The 24,131-nt window shown below is 41.0% G+C and overlaps 1 protein-coding gene across 6 annotated transcripts in view; it reads left to right on the forward strand.

Moving 5' to 3' along the window:
- LOC133559717 (zinc finger MIZ domain-containing protein 1-like) overlaps positions 1–22,536 on the forward strand; it is a 493,896-nt gene extending 471,360 nt beyond the window's left edge. For 5 of the 6 annotated variants that reach the window (XM_061911751.1, XM_061911753.1, XM_061911752.1 and 2 more), the window contains 7 exons: positions 5,689–5,849; positions 5,921–5,988; positions 6,067–6,135; positions 9,986–10,269; positions 15,360–15,559; positions 15,758–16,018; positions 18,772–22,536. In XM_061911751.1, coding sequence (XP_061767735.1) covers positions 5,689–5,849; positions 5,921–5,988; positions 6,067–6,135; positions 9,986–10,269; positions 15,360–15,559; positions 15,758–16,018; positions 18,772–18,879 — 1,151 coding nt within the window. In that variant the 3' untranslated portion in view covers positions 18,880–22,536. The remainder of the gene's footprint in view (positions 1–5,688; positions 5,850–5,920; positions 5,989–6,066; positions 6,136–9,985; positions 10,270–15,359; positions 15,560–15,757; positions 16,019–18,771) is intronic. The other variant, XM_061911754.1, reaches the window with a different exon arrangement.
- Positions 22,537–24,131: the final 1,595 nt, after the last annotated feature.

Below are 24,131 nucleotides of genomic sequence, written 5' to 3' on the forward strand. Positions count from 1 at the left end.
GAAAAAATTCAAAAAAATTTTTATGGAAAATCATTAGTAATATTTCCTGATTAAGATTAATTTTAGAATTTTGATGACATGTTTTAAATAAGTTAAAATCCACTTTGAAATAAGATTTAAATTTGATTCTACAGATTTTCTAGATTTCCCCAAATTATTTTTAAATTTTAATCATAATAAGTTTGAAGAAATATTTCACAAATATTCTTCGTCGAAAGAACAGAAGCTAAAATGAAGAATTAAATTAAAATGTATTTATTATTCTTTACAATTAAAAATAAATAAATTTACTTGAACATTGATTTTAATTGTCAGGAAAGAAGAGGAAGGAATTTAAAAGGTAAAAAGGTATATGTGTTTAAATGTATATGTGTGGTGCCGTCCGCAATACACCGCTTCCCACCTACAGCTTTCTTCTTTGATGTCTCCATTGTCCATTAAACAAATTGCAATAGATTCAGCAACACAGATGTCCAGAATACTGTGGAATTTCGCGATGAAAACAGACGAGCTGGGAACGATGTTGGAACAAAATGTCCTCGACAATCCATGACGTCACACGCAAACGTCATTATATCGGCGCGAAATTTAAAATTGCAATTTAGTAAACTGAAGCGGCCGTATTGGCATGTGTTGCAATGTTAATATTTCATCATTGATATATAAACTATCAGACTGCGTGGTCGCTAGTAGTGGCTTTCAGTAGGCTTTTAAGCATACTAAAGTTAGTGTGATAATATATATAATACATAATTATTCTAACAGCTGTCAATATGTCGGCCGATCACGTCGCCACTTCCCCAATATAGTGAGATTATATGGTCGTACGTGTACAACCTGAAGGTCGGCCCCGCAGCTTTTTTTCAGCACCAGTCGACATGTGGTGACGATGCCCATCTCTGCCTTTCGCAAGGGACCCTCCTCGAAACACGATCTTTCGAAATGATCGCTGCATAATACACTGTACTTTGTGTGTGTGGTCCAAAACCAACCGTGTTCGCTTGACATCTTTCAGAAATGTAAACAATGAAACACCGGCTGTGTTTGTGTTGCTAAAGCCGGCCGCAATACACCGCTTCCCACCTACAGCTTTCTTCTTTGATGTCTCCATTGTCCAATTAAACAAATGGCAATAGATTCAGCAACACAGATGTCAATAATACTATGGAATTTCCCGATGAAAACAGACGAGCTGGGAACGATGTTGGGACAAAATGTCCTCGACAATCCATGACGTCACACGCAAACGTCATCATACCGAGACGTTTCAGCCGGATATTTCGGCGCGAAATTTAAAACTGCAATTTAGTAAACTAAAGCGGCCGTATTGGCATGTGTTGCAATGTTAATATTTCATCATTGATATATAAACTATCAGACTGTGTGGTCGCTAGTAGTGGCTTTCAGTAGGACTTTAATTGAAGCCGTGAAGTTGTTTTTATTTTATTTCCAAGAGAGCGACATGATTTAGAGCAGGGGTCACCAACCTTTTTGAAAGCAAGAGCTACTTCTTGGGTACTGATTAATACAAAGGGCTACCAGTTTGATACACACTTAAATACATTGCCAGAAATAGCCAATTTGCTCAATTTACCTTTAATAAATAAATCTTTATATAAAAAATGGGTATTTCTGTCTGTCATTCCGCCGTACATTTTTTTTCCTTTTACGGAAGTTTTTTTTTTGTAGATAATAAATGATGAAAAAAAAACACTTAATTGAACGGTTTAAAAGAAGGGAAAACACGAAAAAAAGGAAAATAAAATTTTGAAACGTAGTTTATCTTCAATTTCGACTATTTAAAATTCAACCCCCAAAAAAATAAGAGAAAAACTAGCTAATTCAAATCTTTTAGAAAAAATTCAAAAAAGAATTTATGGAAAATCATTAGTAATTTTTCCTGATTAAGATTAATTTTAGAATTTTGATGACATGTTTTAAATAGGTTAAAATCCACTTTCAAATAAGATTTAAATTTGATTCTACAGATTTTCTAGATTCCCCCAAATAATTTTTAAATGTTATTCATAATAAGTTTGAAGAAATATTTCACAAATATTCTTCGTCGAAAGAACAGAAGCTAAAATGAAGAATTAAATTAAAATGTATTTATTATTCTTTATAATAAAAAAATAAATAAATTTACTTGAACATTGATTTTAATTGTCAGGACAGAAGAGGAAGGAATTTAAAAGGTAAAAAGGTATATGTGTTTAAATGTATATGTGTGGTGCCGTCCGCAATACACCGCTTCCCACCTACAGCTTTCTTCTTTGATGTCTCCATTGTCCATTAAACAAATTGCAATAGATTCAGCAACACAGATGTCAATAATACTGTGGAATTTCGCGATGAAAACAGACGAGCTGGGAACGATGTTGGAACAAAATGTCCTCGACAATCCATGACGTCACACGCAAACGTCATCATATCGGCGCGAAATTTAAAATTGCAATTTAGTAAACTGAAGCGGCCGTATTGGCATGTGTTGCAATGTTAATATTTCATCATTGATATATAAACTATCAGACTGCGTGGTCGCTAGTGGTGGGTTTAAGTAGGCTTTTAACCATACTAAAGTTAGTGTGATAATATATATATAATACATAATTATTCTAACAGCTGTCAATATGTCGGTCGATCATGTCGCCGCTTCCCCAATATAGTGAGATTATATGGTCGTACGTGTACAACCTGAAGGTCGGCCCCGCACCTTTTTTTCAGCACCAGTCGACATGTGGTGACGATGCCCATCTCTGCCCTTCGCAAGGGACCCTCCTCGAAACACGATCTTTCGAAATGATCGCTGCATAATACACTGTACTTTGTGTGTGTGGTCCAATCCAACCGTGTTCGCTTGACATCTTTCAGAAATGTAAACAATGACACACCGGCTGTGTTTGTGTTGCTAAAGCCGGCCGCAATACACCGCTTCCCACCTACAGCTTTCTTCTTTGACGTCTCCATTGTCCAATAAACAAATTGCAATAGATTCAGCAACACAGATGTCAATAATACTGTGGAATTTCCCGATGAAAACAGACGAGCTGGGAACGATGTTGGAACAAAATGTCCTCGACAATCCATGACGTCACACGCAAACGTCATCATACCGAGACGTTTCAGCCGGATATTTCGGCGCGAAATTTAAAACTGCAATTTAGTAAACTAAAGCGGCCGTATTGGCATGTGTTGCAATGTTAATATTTCATCATTGATATATAAACTATCAGACTGTGTGGTCGCTAGTAGTGGCTTTCAGTAGGCCTTTTAATAGAATCCGTGAAGTTGTTTTTATTTTATTTCCAAGAGAGCGACATGATTTAGATCAGGGGTCACCAACCTTTTTGAAAGCAAGAGCTACTTCTTGGGTACTGATTAATGCCAAGGGCTACCAGTTTGATACACACTTAAATACATTGCCAGAAATAGCCAAATTGCTCAATTTACCTTTAATAAATAAATCTTTATATAAAAAATGGGTATTTCCGTCTGTCATTCCGTCGTACATTTTTTTTCCTTTTACGGAAGTTTTTTTTTGTAGATAATAAATGATGAAAAAAAAACACTTAATTGAACGGTTTAAAAGAAGGGAAAACACGAAAAAAAGGAAAATAAAAATTTGAAACGTAGTTTATCTTCAATTTCGACTCTTTAAAATTCAACCCAAAAAAAAATAAGAGAAAAACTAGCTAATTCGAATCTTTTTGAAAAAATTAAAAAAAGAATTTATGAAAAATCATTAGTAATTTTTCCTGATTAAGATTAATTTTAGAATTTTGATGACATGTTTTAAATAGGTTAAAATCCACTTTCAAATAAGATTTAAATTTGATTCTACAGATTTTCTAGATTCCCCCAAATAATTTTTAAATTTTATTCATAATAAGTTTGAAGAAATATTTCACAAATATTCTTCGTCGAAAGAACAGAAGCTAAAATGAAGAATTAGATTAAAATGTATTTATTATTCTTTATAATAAAAAATAAATAAATTTACTTGAACATTGATTTTAATTGTCAGGACAGAAGAGGAAGGAATTTAAAAGGTAAAAAGGTATATGTGTTTAAATGTATATGTGTGGTGCCGTCCGCAATACACCGCTTCCCACCTACAGCTTTCTTCTTTGATGTCTCCATTGTCCATTAAACAAATTGCAATAGATTCAGCAACACAGATGTTAATAATACTGTGGAATTTCGCGATGAAAACAGACGAGCTGGGAACGATGTTGGAACAAAATGTCCTCGACAATCCATGACGTCACACGCAAACGTCATCATATCGGCGCGAAATTTAAAATTGCAATTTAGTAAACTGAAGCGGCCGTATTGGCATGTGTTGCAATGTTAATATTTCATCATTGATATATAAACTATCAGACTGCGTGGTCGCTAGTAGTGGCTTTCAGTAGGCTTTTAAGCATACTAAAGTTAGTGTGATAATATATATAATACATAATTATTCTAACAGCTGTCAATATGTCGGTCGATCATGTCGCCGCTTCCCCAATATAGTGAGATTATATGGTCGTACGTGTACAACCTGAAGGTCAGCCCCGCACCTTTTTTTCAGCACCAGTCGACATGTGGTGACGATGCCCATCTCTGTCTTTCGCAAGGGACCCTCCTCGAAACACGATCTTTCGAAATGATCGCTGCATAATACACTGTACTTTGTGTGTGTGGTCCAAAACCAACCGTGTTCGCTTGACATCTTTCAGAAATGTAAACAAAGAAACACCGGCTGTGTTTGTGTTGCTAAAGCCGGCCGCAATACACGGTTTCCCACCTACAGCTTTCTTCTTTGACGTCTCCATTGTCCAATTAAACAAATGGCAATAGATTCAGCAACACAGATGTCAATAATACTATGGAATTTCCCGATGAAAACAGACGAGCTGGGAACGATGTTGGAACAAAATGTCCTCGACAATCCATGACGTCACACGCAAGCGTCGTCATACCGAGACGTTTCAGCATGATACTTCGGCGTGAAATTTAAAATTTCAATTTAGTAAACTAAAGCGGCCGTATTGGCATGTGTTGCAATGTTAATATTTCATCATTGATATATAAACTATCAGACTGCGTGGTCGCTAGTAGTGGCTTTCAGTAGGCCTTTAATTGAAGCCGTGAAGTTGTTTTTATTTTATTTCCAACAGAGCGACATGATTTAGAGCAGGGGTCACCAACCTTTTTGAAACCAAGAGCTACTTCTTGGGTACTGATTAATGCCAAGGGCTACCGTTTCCCACCTACAGCTTTCTTCTTTGACGTCTCCATTGTCCAATAAACAAATTGCAATAGATTCAGCAACACAGATGTCCAGAATACTGTGGAATTATGCGATGAAAACTGACGACTTATAGCTGGGAATGTTGCTGGAACAAAATGTCCTCTACAATGCATGACGTCATGCGTAAGCGTCATCATACCGCAACGTTTTAGCATGATACTTTGGCGTGAAATTTAAAATCGCAATTTAGTAAACTAAAGCGGCCGTATTGGCATGTGTTGCAATGTTAATATTTAATCATTGATATATAAACTATCAGACTGCGTGGTCGCTAGTAGTGGCTTTCAGCAGGCTTTTAAGCATACTAAAGTTAGTGTGATAGTATATGTAATACATAATTATTCTAACAGCTGTCTATATGTCGGTCGATCCCAACCCTTTCTCCGCAGTTAAGAGGAACTTCAGCAGCGTGGCGGCCTCGACGGGCAGCACCACCCTCAACGGGGAGGACGGCGTGGAGCAGACGGCCATTAAAGTCTCGCTAAAGTGTCCCATCACCTTCCGACGCATCCAGCTCCCCGCCCGGGGCCACGACTGCAAACACGTGCAGGTGTGCACCCCCTCCCTGGAGGTTCTCGGCACAAAAGGAGCGAGTCTGATTCGTGACCTTGTCTTTCCCAGTGCTTTGATCTGGAGTCCTACCTGCAGCTGAACTGTGAGCGGGGAACCTGGAGATGTCCTGTCTGCAAGTACGTGCAGGCGTCCCAAAATCGGCATTGACTCTAAAAAAAAAGCGATTTTAATACGGTGCTTGCCTCTTTTAACAGTAAAACCGCGTTACTAGAAGGTCTGGAAGTGGATCAGTACATGTGGGGGATCCTCAACGCCATCCAAAAGTAAGTTTGCATGCATATGCACAAAACCCAAAACCGTTGTGTAAATGGTAAATAAAAACAGAATGCAATGATTTGTATTCAATTGAATAGTCTGCAAAGACAAGATATTTAATGTTCCAACTGAAAAACTATTTTTTTTGTACCTTTAAATTTAATGGCAGCAACACATGGCAAAAAAGTTGGCACGGGGGCATTTTTACCACTGTGTTACATGGCCTTTCTTTTTAAGCCATACTGTTGTAACATGTGGGTTGTCATTGTCTTGCTGAAATAATCAGGGGCGTCCATGATAACGTTGCTTGGATGGAAACATGTTGCTTCAGCATAAATGGTGCCTTCACAGCCTTTCTTTTTAAGCCATATTGTTGTAACATGTGGGTTGTCATTGTCTTGCTGAAATAATCAGGGGCGTCCATGATAACGTTGCTTGGATGGAAACATGTTGCTTCAGCATAAATGGTGCCTTCACAGCCTTTCTTTTTAAGCCATATTGTTGTAACATGTGGGTTGTCATTGTCTTGCTGAAATAATCAGGGGCGTCCATGATAACGTAGCTTGGATGGAAACATGTTGCTTCAGCATAAATGGTGCCTTCACAGCCTTTCTTTTTAAGCCATATTGTTGTAACATGTGGGTTGTCATTGTCTTGCTGAAATAATCAGGGGCGTCCATGATAACGTTGCTTGGATGGAAACATGTTGCTTCAGCATAAATGGTGCCTTCACAGCCTTTCTTTTTAAGCCATATTGTTGTAACATGTGGGTTGTCATTGTCTTGCTGAAATAATCAGGGGCGTCCATGATAACGTTGCTTGGATGGAAACATGTTGCTTCAGCATAAATGGTGCCTTCACAGCCTTTCTTTTTAAGCCATATTGTTGTAACATGTGGGTTGTCATTGTCTTGCTGAAATAATCAGGGGCGTCCATGATAATGTTGCTTGGATGGAAACGTGTTGCTTCAGCATAAATGGTGCCCTCACAGATGTGTAAGTTAAAAATAATAATAATGATAATGGATTAGATTTATATCGCGCTTTTCTATTATTAGATACTCAAAGCGCTCACAGAGAAGTGGGAACCCATCATTCATTCACACCTGGTGGTGGTAAGCTACATTTGTAGCCACAGCTGCTCTGGGGTAGACTGACGGAAGCGTGGCTGCCAGTTTGCGCCTACGGCCCCTCCGACCACCATCAATCATTCATTCACCAGTGTGAGCGGCACCGGGGGCAAAGGGTGAAGTGTCCTGCCCAAGGACACAACGGCAGCGATTTGGATGTCAATAGGTGGGAAGCGAACCTGCAACCCTCAGGTTTCTGGCATGGACGCTCTACCCACTACGCCATGCCGCCCCTAAGTTACCCATGCCTTGGGCAGTAATGCACCCCCATATCATCACAGATGCTGGCTTTTGAACTCTGTGTCTAAAACAGTCCGGATGGTTCTTTTCCTCTTTGTTCCGAAGGACACGGCGTCCACAGTTTACAAAACCAATTTGAAATGTGGACTCGTTAGACCACAGAACACTTTTCCACTTTGCATCAGTCCATCTTAGATGAGCTCGGGCCCGGCGAAGCCGGCGGCGTTTCTGGGTGTTGTTGATAAATGGCTTTGGCTTTGCATATTCAAGTAGTAACTTGCACTTACAGATGTAGCGAAAACCTGTAATTACTGACAGTGGTTTTCTGAAGTGTTCCTGAGCCCATGTGGTGATATCTTTTACACACTGATCTCGCTTTTTGATGCCGTACCGCCGGAGTGATCAAAGGTGTGTAATATCATCGCTTACGTGCAGTGATTTCAATCAATCATTCAATCAATGTTTATTTATATAGCCTTAAATCACAAGTGTTTCAAAGGGCTGCACACACCACAACGACATCCTTGGTACAGAGCCCACATAAGGGCAAAGAAAAACTCACCCCCAGTGAAAGGTCGGTGACAGTGACTATGAGAAACCTTTGAGAGGACCGCATATGTGGGCAACACCCTCCAGATTCTCTGAACCTTTTGATGGTATTACAGACCGTTGTTGGTGAAATTTCGAAATTCCTTGCAATAGCTCGTTGAGTAAAGTTGTTCTTAAACTGTTCGACAATTTGCTCACGCGTTTGTTCACAAAGTGGTGACCCTCGCCCCGTTAGCATCGATTAGCACGGCATGCTAATTGATGCTAACATGCTATTTAGGCTAGCTGTGTACATTATGCCTCATTTGTAGCTATATTTACATCCTGCCTTTCCCTCCACCCACATTTAATGCCAAACAAACAAATACCAATCGACGGATTTAAGTTGCTCCGGTGTCAAGAGATGCGAAAGTCCCTCGTTTGGTTTTTACCGGTGATGCTACGACAGAGATGACAAGAATGTCTGGATATCCTGCGACACTCAAAGCAGATACATCCCCAACGATAAAGTCAAAGAAATCACAAAGGGGAGTTTGGTTGATGTTGTTGACTTATGTGCTAATCAGACATATTTGGTCGCATCGTGACTGCCAGCTAATCGATGCTAACATGCTATTTAGGCTAGCTGTATGTACATCTGAAACTATATTTACATCCAGCGTTTCCTTTCCACCCACATTTAATGCGAAACAAACACTTACCAATCGACGGATTTAAGTTGATCCAGTGTCAAGAGATGCGAAAGTCCCTCGTTTGGTTTTTACCGGCGATGCTACGACAGAGATGACAAGAATGTCTGGATATCCTGCGACATTCAAAGCAGATGCATTCCCAACGATAAAGTCAAAGAAATCACAAAGGTGAGTTTTGTTGATGGACTTATGTGCTAATCAAACATATTTGGTCGCATCGTGACTGCCAGCTAATCGATGCTAACATGCTATTTAGGCTAGCTGTATGTACATTTGAAACTATATTTACATCCAGCGTTTCCTTCCGCCCACATTTAATGCCAAACAAACAAATACCAATCGACGGATTTAAGTTGCTCCAGTGTCAAGAGATGCGAAAGTCCCTCGTTTGGTTTTTACCGGCGATGCTACGACAGAGATGACAAGAATGTCTGGATATCCTGCGACACTCAAAGCAGATACATTCCCAACGATAAAGTCAAAGAAATCACAAAGGTGAGTTTTGTTGATGTTGTTGACTTATGTGCTAATCAGACATATTTGGTCGCATCGTGACTGCCAGCTAATCGATGCTAACATGCTATTTAGGCTAGCTGTATGTACATTTGAAACTATATTTACATCCAGCGTTTCCTTCCACCCACATTTAATGCCAAACACTTACCAATCGACGGATTTAAGTTGATCCAGTGTCTGCACATTTTACCGGCGATGCTAAGACAGACATGCATGGCCGAATAGCGTCAATAGCTATTCGCTCAATAGCTTCCGTTTCTTCTTCAATTTCGTTTTCGCTATCTGCCTCCATACTCCAACCATCCGTTTCAATACACGCATAATCTGTTGAATCGCTTAAGCCGCTGAAATCCGAGTCTGAATCCGAGCTAATGTCGCTATATCTTGCTGTGCTATTCGCCATTGTTTGTATTGGAATCGCTATGAGACGTCACAGGGAAAATCAAGCACTTTAAAGCTTTTTTTAGGGATATTCCGGGACGGATAAAATTTTGAAAAAAACTTCGAAAAATAAAATAAGCCACTGGGAACTGATTTTTATTGGTTTTAACCCTTCTGGAATTGTGATATTGTTCCCCTTTTAAAAATCTTGTCCTTGCAGTCTATTCAATTGAATATTGGTCGAAAATGATATGCAAATCATTGTATTCTGTTTTTGTTTCCGATTTACACAACGTGCCAACTTTACTCGACATTACATTGGCGAACGTTTACTGATTTCCCGCCAAACAGTTCGGAGTTCGAGGAGGTGACCATCGACCCGACATGCAGCTGGCGGCCCGTGCCCATTAAGTCGGAGCTGCACATCAAGGAGGACCCCGACGGACCGCTGGCCAAGCGCTTCAAGACCATGAGCCCCAGTCAGATGACCATGCCTAACGTGATGGAGATGATTGCCCAGCTGGGACCTGGACCCGGGCCAGGACCCGGCCACGGCCCTGGGCCCGGTCCCGGTCCTTATCCCCTGCATCCTAGTCAACATGCCAGTGGAAATGGGGGCGAGTACCCAGTAGCAGGTAATCATCAACTAGAGAGAGTCTTAGTCCCCCTTGTTTTCTGTATTTACGCCGCATTCAAGAGCACTGGGAATTTCGAAATTTTTATAAAATTCTTCATGAAAAAAAAAAATAGGGTTGCTATACATGCAGACCAGCAAACACCAAACAACTTCTTCCCTAGGCAAGTCGGAGCTTTTCTTCCTGTCACTCACATATGTGTTCTAGAAAGAAAAATGTTATCGTACATGCCAACCAGCAGATGGCACAAAGCAACGTCTTCCCTGAGCCAGTCGGAGCTTCTCTTCCTGTTACTCTCACATAAGAATGGGAATCGAAAGCCGGTTCTTGTTCAGAACCTAGCTTTTCTTGCTGTCACTCACACACATATATTTTGCAACAATAGTTTTCCGGAAAGAAAAAGAGGCCGTTGTACATGCAAACCAGACTGCACCACAAAACTTCTTCTCTGGGCAAGTCACAGCTTTTCATCCAGTCACTCACACGCATATATTTTTAAAAAGCTCTTCATGGAAAATAAAAATAGGTTGCTATACATGCAGACCAGCAGATGACACCAAACAACTTTTTCCTTGGGCAACTCCGAGCTTTTCTTCCTGTCACTCACATAGTTTAGAAAATACTGTTATTGGGAGAAAAAAAATGTTGTTATACATGCAAACCAGTAGATAGCACAAAGCAACGTCTTCCCTGAGCCAGTCGGAGCTTCTCTTCCTGTTACTCTCACATAATAATGGGAATCGAAAGCCGGTTCTTGTTCAGAACCTAGCTTTTCTGGCTGTCACTCACACACACATATTTTGCAACAATAGTTTTCCGGAAAGAAAAAGAGGCCGTTGTACATGCAAACCAGACTGCACCACAAAACTTCTTCTCTGGGCAAGTCACAGCTTTTCATCCAGTCACTCACACGCATATATTTTTAAAAAGCTCTTCATGGAAAATAAAAATAGGTTGCTATACATGCAGACCAGCAGATGACACCAAACAACTTTTTCCTTGGGCAACTCCGAGCTTTTCTTCCTGTCACTCACATAGTTTAGAAAATACTGTTATTGGGAGAAAAAAAATGTTGTTATACATGCAAACCAGCAGATGGCACAAAGCAACGTCTTCCCTGAGCCAGTCGGAGCTTCTCTTCCTGTTACTCTCACATAATAATGGGAATCGAAAGCCGGTTCTTGTTCAGAACCTAGCTTTTCTGGCTGTCACTCACACACACATATTTTGCAACAATAGTTTTCCGGAAAGAAAAAGAGGCCGTTGTACATGCAAACCAGACTGCACCACAAAACTTCTTCTCTGGGCAAGTCACAGCTTTTCATCCAGTCACTCACACGCATATATTTTTAAAAAGCTCTTCATGGAAAATAAAAATAGGTTGCTATACATGCAGACCAGCAGATGACACCAAACAACTTTTTCCTTGGGCAACTCCGAGCTTTTCTTCCTGTCACTCACATAGTTTAGAAAATACTGTTATTGGGAGAAAAACAATTTTGTTATACATGCAAACCAGTAGATAGCACAAAGCAACATCTTCCCTGAGCCAGTCGGAGCTTCTCTTCCTGTTACTCTCACATAAGAATGGGAATCGAAAGCCGGTTCTTGTTCAGAACCTAGCCTTTCTTGCTGTCACTCACACACACATATTTTGCAAAAATTGTTTTCGGGAAAGAAAAAGAGGCCGTTGTACATGCAAACCAGACTGCACCACACAAATTCTTCCCTGAGCGAGTCACAGCTTTTCATCCAGTCACTCACACGCACATATTTTTAAAAAGCTCTTCATGGAAAATAAAAATAGGTTGCTATACATGCACACCGGCAGATGACACCAAACAACGTTTTCCTTGGGCAACTCAGAGCTTTTCTTCCTGTCACTCACATAGTTTAGAAAATACTGTTATTGGGAGAAAAACAATTTTGTTATACATGCAAACCAGCAGATGGCACAAAGCAACATCTTCCCTGAGCCAGTCGGAGCTTCTCTTCCTGTTACTCTCACATAGGAATGGGAATCGAAAGCCGGTTCTTGTTCAGAACCTAGCCTTTCTTGCTGTCACTCACACACATATTTTGCAAAAATTGTTTTCGGGAAAGAAAAAGAGGCTGTTGTACATGTAAACCAGACCGCACCACAACACTTCTTCTCTGGGCAAGTCACAGCTTTTCATCCAGTCACTCACACGCACATATTTTTAAAAAGCTCTTCATGGAAAATAGAAATAGGTTCCTTCCTATACATGCAGACCAGCAGATGACACCAAACAACGTTTTCCTTGGGCGACTCCGAGCTTTTCTTCCTGTCACTCACATAGTTTAGAAAATTCTGTTATTGGAAGAAAAAAAATGTTGTTATACATGCAAACCAGTACAAAGCAACGTCTTCCCTGAGCCAGTCAGAGTTTTTCTTCCTGTCACTCTCACATAGGGATGGGAATCAAAAAACGGTTCTTGTTCTTCTTGCACCACACAACTTCCCTGAGCGAGTCACAGCTTTTTATCCAGTCACTCACACGCACATATTTTAAAAAAGCTGTTTTTGGAAACAAATTGGTTGCTATACATGCAGACCAGCAAACACCAAACAACTTCTTCCCTGGGCAAGTCAGAGCTTTTCTTACTGTCACTCACATATTTGAGAAAATACTGTTATTGATTAAAAAAAAAGGTAATTGTACATGCAAACCAGCATATGACACAAAGCAATGTCTTCCCTGGGCCAGTCAGAGCTTTTCTTCCTGTCATCCTCACATAGGGATGGAAATCGAAAACCGGTTCTTTTTCAGAACCTAGCTTTTCTTGCTGTCACTCACACACATATTTTGCAAAAAATAGTTTTCCGGGAAAAAAAAGAGGCTGTTGTACATGCAAACCAGACTGCACCACGCAACTTCTTCCCTGAGCGAGTCACAGCTTTTCATCCAGTCACTCACACGCACATATTTTAAAAAAGCTGTTCTTGGAAAACAATTGGTTGCTATACATGCAGACCAGCAAATATCAAATAACTTCTTCCCTGGGCAAGTCGGAGCTTTTCTTCCTGTCACTCACATATTTTAGAAAATACTGTTATTGATTAAAAAAAAAGGTAATTGTACATGCAAACCAGCATATGACACAAAGCAACGTCTTCCTTGGGCCAGTCAGAGCTTTTCTTCCTGTCACTCTCACATAGGGATGGGATTCAAAAACCCGTTCTTGTTCTTCTTGCACCACACTACTTCTTCCCTGAGCACAGCTTTTTATCCAGTCACTCACACGCACATATTTTAAAAAAGCTGTTTTTGGAAACAAATTGGTTGCTATACATGCAGACCAGCAAACACCAAACAACTTCTTCCCTGGGCAAGTCAGAGCTTTTCTTCCTGTCACTCACATATTTGAGAAAATACTGTTGTTGATTAAAAAAAACGGTAATTGTACATGCAAACCAGCATATGACACAAAGCAACGTCTTCCCTGGGCCAGTCAGAGCTTGTCTTCCTGTCATCCTCACATTGGGATGGAAATCGAAAACCGGTTCTTTTTCAGAACCTAGCTTTTCTTGCTGTCACTCACACACACATATTTTGCAAAAAATAGTTTTCCGGAAAGAAAAAGAGGCTATTGTACATGCAAACCAGACTGCACCATGCAACTTCTTCCCTGAGCGAGTCACAGCTTTTCATCCAGTCACTCACACGCACATATTTTAAAAAAGCTGTTCTTGGAAAACAATTGGTTGCTATACATGCAGAGCAGCAAACATCAAATAACTTCTTCCCTGAGCAAGTCAGAGCTTTTCTTCCTGTCACTCACATATTTTAGAAAATACTGCTCTTGATTAAAAAAAGGTAATTGTACATGCAAACCAGAATGTACCACACAACTTCTTCTCTGGGCAAGTCACAGCTTTTCATCCAGTCACTCACACGCACATATTTTTAAAAAGCTCTTCATGGAAAATAAAAATAAGTTGCTATACATGCAGACCAGCAGATGACACCAAACAACGTTTTCCTTGGGCGACTCCGAGCTTTTCTTCCTGTCACTCACATAGTTTACAAAATACTGTTATTGGGGGGATAAAAATGTTGTTATACATGCAAACCAGTACAAAGCAACGTCTTCCCTGACCTAGTCAGAGCTTTTCTTCCTGTCACTCTCACATAGGGATGGGATTCAAAAACCCGTTCATGTTCTTCTTGCACCACACAACTTCTTCCCTGAGCGAGTCACAGCTTTTTAATCCAGTCACTCACACGCACATATTTTAAAAAAGCTGTTTTTGGAAACAAATTGGTTGCTATACATGCAGACCAGCAAACACCAAACAACTTCTTCCCTGGGCAAGTCAGAGCTTTTCTTCCTGTCACTCACATATTTGAGAAAATACTGTTCTTGATTAAAAAAAAAAAAGGTAACTGTACATGCAAACCAGCATATGACACAAAGCAACGTCTTCCCTGGACCTTTCAGAGCTTCTCTTCCTGTCACTCTTACCATGAATTGATTAACGTGGACCCCGACTTAAACAAGTTGAAAAACTTATTCGGGTGTTACCATTCAGTGGTCAATTGTACGGAATAGGGGACAAGCGGTAAAAAATGGATGGATGGATGTGCTGTACTTTGCAATGTACTAATAAAAGTTTCAGTCAATCCAAAAACGTAGGGATGGGAATCGAAAACCGGTTCTTGTTCATTATATCAGTTCCTTGGAATTGCTCGTTATTTTTTCAAACGATTCCGGCGGGTTGGGATGACGTCATTACATCAACACTGCTCCATACTCTTTTTATTATAATAGAGCTTTTCTTACAGTCACTCACACATACACGCATTTCACAAAAACTGTGTCCCAGTATATCAGTTCCTTGGAATCGCTTGTTATTTTTTTCAAACGATTCCGGCGGGTTGGGATGACGTCATTACAGCAACATTGCTCCATACTCTTTTTATTATAATAGAGCTTTTCTTACTGTCACTCACACACACACGCATTTCACAAAAACTGTGCCTGGAAAAAAAAAAAGGGAGCGTGTCTTACATTCATGTCAATACGATATTGCAATTTATTAAAGCTCTTTGTTTTGGTCCTTGAAGGCAACACCTACCACAGTCAAGGGAACTTTGACTTCCCCTCTGGAGGCGGAGGCGGTGGCGGAGGAGGAGGAGGAGGAGGAGGAGGGGGGCCACCTATGGGCGACTTCATCCACGGGCCGCAGCTCTCCCACCCGCCAGACGCCGGGCCTGGTGGTCTCATGTCGCAGGACAAGCCCCTCAACCACGGCATGAGCGACGCTGTGAGTGCAACTTGCCTTCAATCTCACAATGACAACGCAGTTTGCTTGGTGGCACGCGGGCGCTCACATGCTGATGTCATCAATAATGCTGATCACAGCTTCCATTCACGCCGGGACTCATTCCCCTTTCCTTTTTCTGTCTTAAACCTCTCCTTTCTCTCCCTCCATCTGCTGTCTCCCCTCTGTTGCAACCTGCAGATGTCCCATCCAGATCATAACTCCATGCAGCCCAGCTTGCATGCTTCTCCCCACCACGCCGGCCAATCGGGGCCCTCCTTGCATCACGGCGGCGGTGGCCAATCGGGGCCGCCGTTGCATCACGGCGGCGGCGGTGGCCAACCATCGCAGCCACCTCGCCCGTCCCAGCCTCAGCCGCCCGGGCAGAACGCTCACCCGCACGGCGAGCTGACCTTTAACCCCTCGTCGGACGGCCAGGACATGCCCGAACCTTCGCTGGATGTAAGTGTGCGGGCTTTTGGGCGCCATGCTGCTGCGCTTTTGTGTCCTTTGTTTGGCTTTTGTTGCAACACCAAAAGCATATTTTCATTCGACTTGTGGTTAGTGATAGGAAAAATGTGTAAAACCAAGGGTTCGTAAAACCAGGTCCACCTTATCGGCCTATACTTTAGAGCAAGGGGTGTCCAAACTTTTTCTGCAGGCGAGCTACTTTTCAATTGACCAACTCGAGGGGATCTACCTCATTTATATATATCATTTATATTTATTTATTTATGAAAGAGACATTTTTGTAAACAAGTTAAATGTGTTTTAATGATAATACAAGCATGTGTAACACATATAGATGTCTTTCTTTCACAAAGACAAGAATATAAGTTGGTGTATTACCTGATTCTGATGACTTGCATTGATTGGAATCAGACAGTAATGATGATAACGCCCACATTTTCAAATGGAGGAGAAAAAAAGTGGTCCTTTCTGTACAATACCACATGAAAGTGGTTGGTTTTTGGCATCTAATTCATCCAGCTTCCATACACTTTACAAGAAAAACATTGGCGGCAAATTCCGTAGCTTGCTTGATTGACATTCACGGCACCCGAGGGTCTTGTGAGATGACGCTGGCTGCTGCCAGTTCATTGTTATGAAAAAATGACAGAGAGGAAGGCGAGAAACACTTTTTATTTCAACAGACTTTCGCGCCGTCCCTTCCGTCAAAACTCTAAAGGCCGACTGCACATTTCCTATCTTCACAATAAAAGCCCTGCTTCATGCTGCCTGCGCTAACAAAATAAGAGTCTCGGAAAGCTTTCTGAGGGATCGCTTGTGCACGCCAGTTTTCCGAGACTCTGTATTTTGTTAGCGCAGGCAGCATGAAGCAGGGCTTTTATTGTGAAGATAGGAAATGTGCAGTCGGCCTTTAGAGTTTTGACGGAAGGGACGGCGCGAGAGTCTGTTGAAATAAAAAGTGTTTCTCGCCTTCCTCTCGGTCATATTTTCATAATAATGATCTTGCAGCAGCCAGCGTCATCTCACAAGACCCTCCGGTACCGTGAATGTCATTTAAGTGACGTCTTGGTGAAGATTGATGATCACTAAGTTTTAGGTCTATTTTTTTTAAAAGCCTGGCTGGAGATCGACTGACACACCCCCCGCGGTCGACTGGTAGCTCGCGATCGACGTAATGGGCACCCCTGCTTTAGAGCAAGGGGTGTCCAAACTCAAATACAGAGTGGGCCAAAATTTAAAACCGAACAAAGCCACGGGCCAAGGTTCAACAAATTAACATTTTAATAGGGACCCAAACAAGTTTTGCATTGAAAATTGAACGAGCAAGGCTTGTATAACTTTATAGTGACATGCAAAATCGATTTTCAAATAATAATAATAATGATAATTTAAAAATAACAAATTAAATAAAATAAAAAATAAAAAATTGAATGCCTCTTTCCTATTTGTAGCTTTCTGATGTAAATATCAACATTAACTTGGCGGGGTTTGGTGGTAGAGGGGGGGTGTATATTGTAGCATCCCGCGAGGGATTCTGGGTATTTGTTCTGTTGTGTTTATGTTGTGTTACGGTGCGGATGGTCTCCCTAAATGTGGTCGTCATTCTAGTTTGGTGTGGGTTCACAGTGTGGCACATATTTGTAACAGTGTTAAAGTTGTTTATACGGCCACCCTCAGTGTGACCTGTATGGCGGTTGACCAAGTATGCCTTGCATTCACTTGTTTGTGTGTAAAGTCCGCATATAGTATGTGACAATGTTTGTATGGTGAAAAAGCGGACAGGACGACAGGTTGTAGAGGACGTTGAATGCAGTGCCTTTAAGGCACGTCCCCAATAACGTTGTTTGGGTGGAAATCGAGAAAAATTCGGGAGAATGGTTGCCCCGGGTGATTTTCGGCAAGGGCACTGAAATTTGGGAGTCTACCGGGAAAATTGGAAGGGTTGGTAAGTATGAGCATTAGCGGTGAATGCGGTGTTATAATACCAGTGGGCCAGCTCTAATTTTAATTTGATGTTGCCTCAAGGGCCAAATTAAATTACACGGTGGGCCAAATTTGGCCCGCGGGCCAGAGTTTGACACCCATGCTTTAGAGCAAGGGTGTCCAAACTACGAGTTTGCCACCTTTCCCAACTTCTTTGTCACGTGTTGCTGGCATCAAATTCTAAAGTTTATGATTATTTGCAAAAAAAAAATTTGTTTATGAGTTTGAACATCAAATATGTTGTCTTTGTAGCATATTCAAGTGAATATGGGTTGAAAATGATTTGCAAATCATTGTATTCTGTTTATATTTACATCTAACACAATTTCCCAACTCATATGGAAACGGGGTTTGTACATTTTTTTTTCTGTCTCTGGATTTTTTTATGACAAAAATGTGCCTTGCCTTTAAAAAGGTTGAAAAACACTGCTCTAGACAGAACACAGACTCCAAAACAACACCTCATTAGCAGACTATAATTACTGGTTTGCAAAAAAATATCTTCATCCCAAATTAGTGAAACTAGACAATCTCCCACGGCACACCAGACTGTATCTCACACGGCACAGTGGTTGAAAAACACTGCTTTAGTTCATGGTGTTGCTTTTTGGATTCAGTGCATCATATTTCATCCATACAAGTTGTACACTGACTACTCTAAAGTACATAGCATGCCTTGCGGAAATGCGAGAGGTGTGCTCCCTTTTCTCAGATGCCTGCTTTGTTAAAACAAACTTTTTTTTTTTTTGTTCCGCCCGCAGCTTCTTCCAGAGCTGGCCAACCCGGACGAGCTGCTGTCCTACCTGGATCCTCCCGATCTTCCGGCCAACAGCAACGACGACCTCCTCTCGCTCTTTGAGAACAACTAAGTCCGTCCCCCCCCCCCCCCCCCTTTTTTTTTTTTTGTTCCACGAGCTAACCTCACACACAGGAGGGGCCGCGTCTGACTGTCCGGTCCGCAGACGCCGACCTCGCTGTGACCGTACGCCGCCCCAATGCGCACACGTGCACAGTCTTTCTTTTACGGATGCCGAAAAAACGTGCCGCGTGGGCGCGGGACTGAAAGGGAGAGAACATCCCTGCACATCTTCTTTTTTTTTTTTTTGAGGAGTGCGTGCGTGTGTGTATGTAAAGATTCCACCAACAGCATCGACGGCCATGTTGGCGGGCACAAAGCGACGTATGTATATACACGTGTACGACACCCCCGTGTGACTTACCAAGTGACAACTGTGCAGCTATCATCGTGGAGCGAGGAGGCGAGGAAAATGTTTGCTTTTATACGATATAAGCATGATTTGGCTTTTGTGGGTTTAAAAAAAACAGACCTTTTCCGTGTATGTCTTGTTTCTACCGTGTTCTTCCAGCGACCTTTGAACCCCAGAGTGCACCAGGCGCGTGTAAAGAAGGAACTCTTTGCCACGCCGCGGATGCTCTATTTATTGTGACGTCTCACTCTTCGTCAGAATTAGCACCGTTTTTTTTTTTATTTGTTGTCCTTGTCGTTCGAAGTGCATTTGTGCCAATTTGTGCGTCCTGTCGTCCTGTTTGTTTGATCCCATTCATATTTATTACTTTAGCACACTTTTTTTGTTTTTGTTTTAATTGCTGTCATTGTATGTGCTTTATTTTGATAGTGCACCCCCTCCCCTCGCTCAGACGTAAACATTGTTGCATTTGGACCAGATGTTCCTCTTGCTGGGAATTTAAACTGCTGGTCACCCCCAAGTTATTTCGATGACACATAAGCTGATTTTAAATGAATTCTGACATTTTATTCCAAAGCTTTGGGAGACCAATCTATGAAGAACACCTTCAAGTTGATCTGACAATCCCACGGAAGCGCTGTCTTCTTCAATATGTCCCTCGCCCCCACCCAACGGAACGAATACACACATCTATTGTCTTCCTTAGCTGGGCACAGGATGAGATAAGAAGGGAGTATTGCTACTCCTCACATTCCTAAAGCCAAGGTTAACTTGCAGTGTACCATAGACGTGAGATTATAAAATAAAAAAAGTACAAATGGAAAACACTAGCTATTTCAAATATGACTATAAAAAAGAAATAACTCCTAAATATGGATATATGTAGATAACTATGTCCGTCAATGTCACCCAAGCAGATCATTCTTACATTTTGGAAAAGTGGGTTTAATAGCGCCCAAACCGCTCCACACCTGCATGATCCAACAGTGTATCCACTGTGTAAATTTTGTGAATACAGTGCAGTGCTGTGTCCATCTATTACTGTCACTATACATGGTACTGTGTGTGTGTGTGTGTGTGTGTGTGTGTGTGTGTGTGTGTGTGTGTGTGTGTGTGTGTGTGTGTGTGTGTGTGTGTGTGTGTGTGTGTGTGTGTGTTCTGGCACTGCCTCCACAAGCCGTAGGAAGGGTGGTCCCCACAAGTCCCGATCAACAATTTGGTCCTCATTCCAAATGATAACCTGTGTGTGTGTGTGTGTGTGTGTGTGTGTGTGTGTGTGTGTGTGTGTGTGTGTGTGTGTGTGTGTGTGTGTGTGTGTGTGTGTGTGTGTGTGTGTGTGTGTGTGTGTGTGTGTGTGTGTGTGTGTGTGTGCGTGCGTGTTCTGGAAATTCCTCCTCAACCTTTAGAAAGGGTGGTCCCCACAAGTCCTGATCTCAAACTTGGTCCCCACAAGTCCTGATTACAAATTTGGTCTCCATTCCAAATGATAACCAGTGTGTGTGTGTGTGTGTGTGTGTGTGTGTGTGTGTGTGTGTGTGTGTGTGTTCGTTCTGGCAATGCCTCCACAAGCTGTAGAAAGGGTGGCCCCCACAAGTCCTGATCAACAACTTGGTCCTCTTTTCCTCTTTCCAATTGATAACCAGTGTGTGTGTGTGTGTGTGTGTGTGTGTGTGTGTGTGTGTGTGTGTGTGTGTGTGTGTGTGTGTGTGTGTGTGTGTGTGTGTGTGTGTGTGTGTGTGTGTGTGTGTGTGTGTGTTCTGGCAAGGCGGCCTCAACCTGTAGAAAGGCTGGTCCCCACAAGTCCTGATCAACAACTTGGTCCTCTTTTCCTCTTTCCAATTGATAACCAGTGTGTGTGTGTGTGTGTGTGTGTGTGTGTGTGTGTGTGTGTTCTGGCAAGGCGGCCTCAACCTGTAGAAAGGGTGGTCCCCACAAGTCCTGATCTCAAACTTGGTACCCACAAGTCATGATTAAAAATTTGGTCTCCATTCTAAATGATAACGTGTGTGTGTGTGTGTGTGTGTGTGTGTGTGTGTGTGTGTGTGTGTGTGTGTGTGTGTGTGTGTGTGTGTGTGTGTGTGTGTGTGTTTGTGTGTGTGTGTGTGTGTGTGTGTGTGTGTGTGTTCTGTCAATGCCTCCACAAGCTGTAGAAAGGATGGTCCCCACAAGTCATGATCAACAACTTGGTCCTCATTCCAAATGATAACCTGTGTGTGTGTGTGTGTGTGTGTGTGTGTGTGTGTGTGTGTGTGTGCGTGCCTCCTCAACCTGTAGAAAGGGTGGTCCCCACAAGTCCTGATCTCAAACTTGGTCCCCACAAGTCATGATTAAAAATTTGGTCTCCAATCCAAATGATAACCATTGTGTGTGTGTGTGTGTGTGTGTGTGTGTGTGTGTGTGTGTGTGTGTGTGTGTGTGTGTGTGTGTGTGTGTGTGTGTGTGTGTTCTGGCAATGCCTCCTCAACCTGTAGAAAGGCTGGTCCCCATAAATCCTGATCTCAAACTTGGTCCCCACAAGTCATGATCAAAAATTTGGTCTCCATTCCAAATGATAACCATTGTGTGTGTGTGTGTCACAATCCTAATTGATCCAAATGCACTCTAGCCTTGTATCGTGTCTGTCTTTTTTACCCCATCCCTTTTTTTTTTCTTTATTATAATTTTAATGTCCGTGATCTGATGTTGTCTGAATTAAGTGTAAAAGCAGCTTAGAGGTCCAAATTTCTCCTAACTCCCCCATAATATTGGATACTCCCCAAAGTGCATTTTAATACCCACATATTGTGTGTTTTATATGGTTTTAAATTATTATGTTGTTTTTTTGTGACGAGTCCGATGCAGTACACTCAAAGTGACGTTTTGAAATCGACTTTATTTGGAGACTTTTCATCCATTTTTTTTGTACACAACCAAAAACGACCCTGGGCTGTTTTTTGTGTTTGCTCAAAGACGACGCACTGCCGCGCGGGGTCCTTCCAAATTGTGCTGTCCACTCGCAGCCAGTGTGGAACTGTCTGACCGTTTTTGAAAGCAATTTCATGTAAGGAGCGAGGTGTCGGGATGTGTGTGTGTGTGTGTGTGGGTGTACATAATGTAAATGACAAATAGAGACACGATTAAAAAAAAAAAAAGAAATGTATTCATTTTCTCCACAGGGAGTGTGCATAGTGTATTTAGAATTTGTAAAGCTTGCAGCATCCTCCTGTCGGACATCCCCATTGGACACATGTTTGATGACCTCGTTAACCTCGCCTGTTCATTCATGTAAAATATACTTTATGTTCCCAAGAAACACAATACATTTTCTCCTTTGTGTAAGAGTGTGTGTTTCTCTTATGACCTGTGTACTTCATAACGAAAAAACAAAACAAAAAAAAAGGTGCTACAAAATGATTTGGTGATCACAACTTCAGTTTGTATAAAAAAACAAAAACAATTAACATTAAAATGTCCACATTTATTGTTTTATGGGAAAAGATGCGTACAATCTGTGGCTCTTTTGGGGTTTCATTATTCCGTATTGGAAACTGGTCAGACAAATATTGTGATTTTTTTTTATTATTTTTTTTAGTCTTGCAGATCTGTATGTAGTTAGATGACGTGACTTCCCTAATATTTATCTAATAAATATGTATTTCGAGAAACGCCGTGTTTTGACGTGCCTCTTGATACTGAAATATAGCTCTAAAAATATTTTTTAGCTGAGGCTTAATTATTCATTTAATGTCACGATAGGAGAAACTTGCTGACGTTACATGTTGCACCACTCGTAATATTCTAGCTGAATTAGTTTAAAAACTGTCTAAAAAAAAAAAAATCTAAAATTGACAAAAATATAGGGTCCTAATTCACAAAAATGCATATTTTTGTAAAAAGCAGATAACAGTACTGTTTTTTTTTAATAAATAGTGGTAAATAATAGTAAATTACGCTGAGGCTTAATTATTCATTTAATGTCACGATAGTAGAAACTTACTGACGTTACATGTTGCACCACTCGTTATATTCTCGCTGAATTAGTTTAAAAACTGTCTAAAAAAAAAAATCTAAAATTGACAAAAATATGGTACTTAATTAACAAAAATGCATCTTTTTGTCAAAAGCAGACAACAGTACTGTTTTTTTTTATAAATAGTGGTAAATAATATTAAAATAATAACATTCAACCACACTTTTATATATATATGTATATATATATATTTCCGGGGTCGCGGGGGGCGCTGGCGCCTATCTCAGTTACAACTGGCCGGAAGGCGGGTTACACCCTGGACAAGTTGCCACCCCATCGCAGGGCCGTATGTGTATATATTTTTTTAAATATATGTTTTAACAATCCTAAATAATTATTTTCTGCTGTCTCCAAAAGGAACTATTACATGTACATTTACAGTAGTAATATATATATATATATATATATATATATGTATGTATGTGTATATCCATCTATTTTCTACCGCTTATTCCCTTTTGGGGTAGCGGGGGGGCGCTAGCGCCTATTTCAGCTACAATCAGGCGGAAGGCGGGTTAGACCCTGGACAAGTTTCCAACTCATCGCAGGGCCGTATGTGTATATATTTTAAAAAATATATGTTTAACAATCCTAAATAATAATTGTCTGCTACATATATATATACATATATATATGTATATATATATACGTTACTACTGGCCCTGCGGTGAGGTGGCGACGTGTCCAGGGTGTACCCCGCCTTCCGCCCAATTGTAGCTGAGATAGGCACCAGCGCCCCCCGCGACCCCAAAGGGAATAAGCGGTATAAAATGGATGGATGTTACTAGTGTAAGTGTACTGTAATTTACATTAAATTTCAATAAATGTATTTTAATGTAATAAAATTACATTTACTGTAATGTAATTTACAGTATATGTATGTATGTATATATATCCATACACA

The sequence above is a fragment of the Nerophis ophidion genome, linkage group LG09 (genome assembly GCF_033978795.1).
Source record: "Nerophis ophidion isolate RoL-2023_Sa linkage group LG09, RoL_Noph_v1.0, whole genome shotgun sequence".
NCBI lineage: Eukaryota > Metazoa > Chordata > Actinopteri > Syngnathiformes > Syngnathidae > Nerophis > Nerophis ophidion.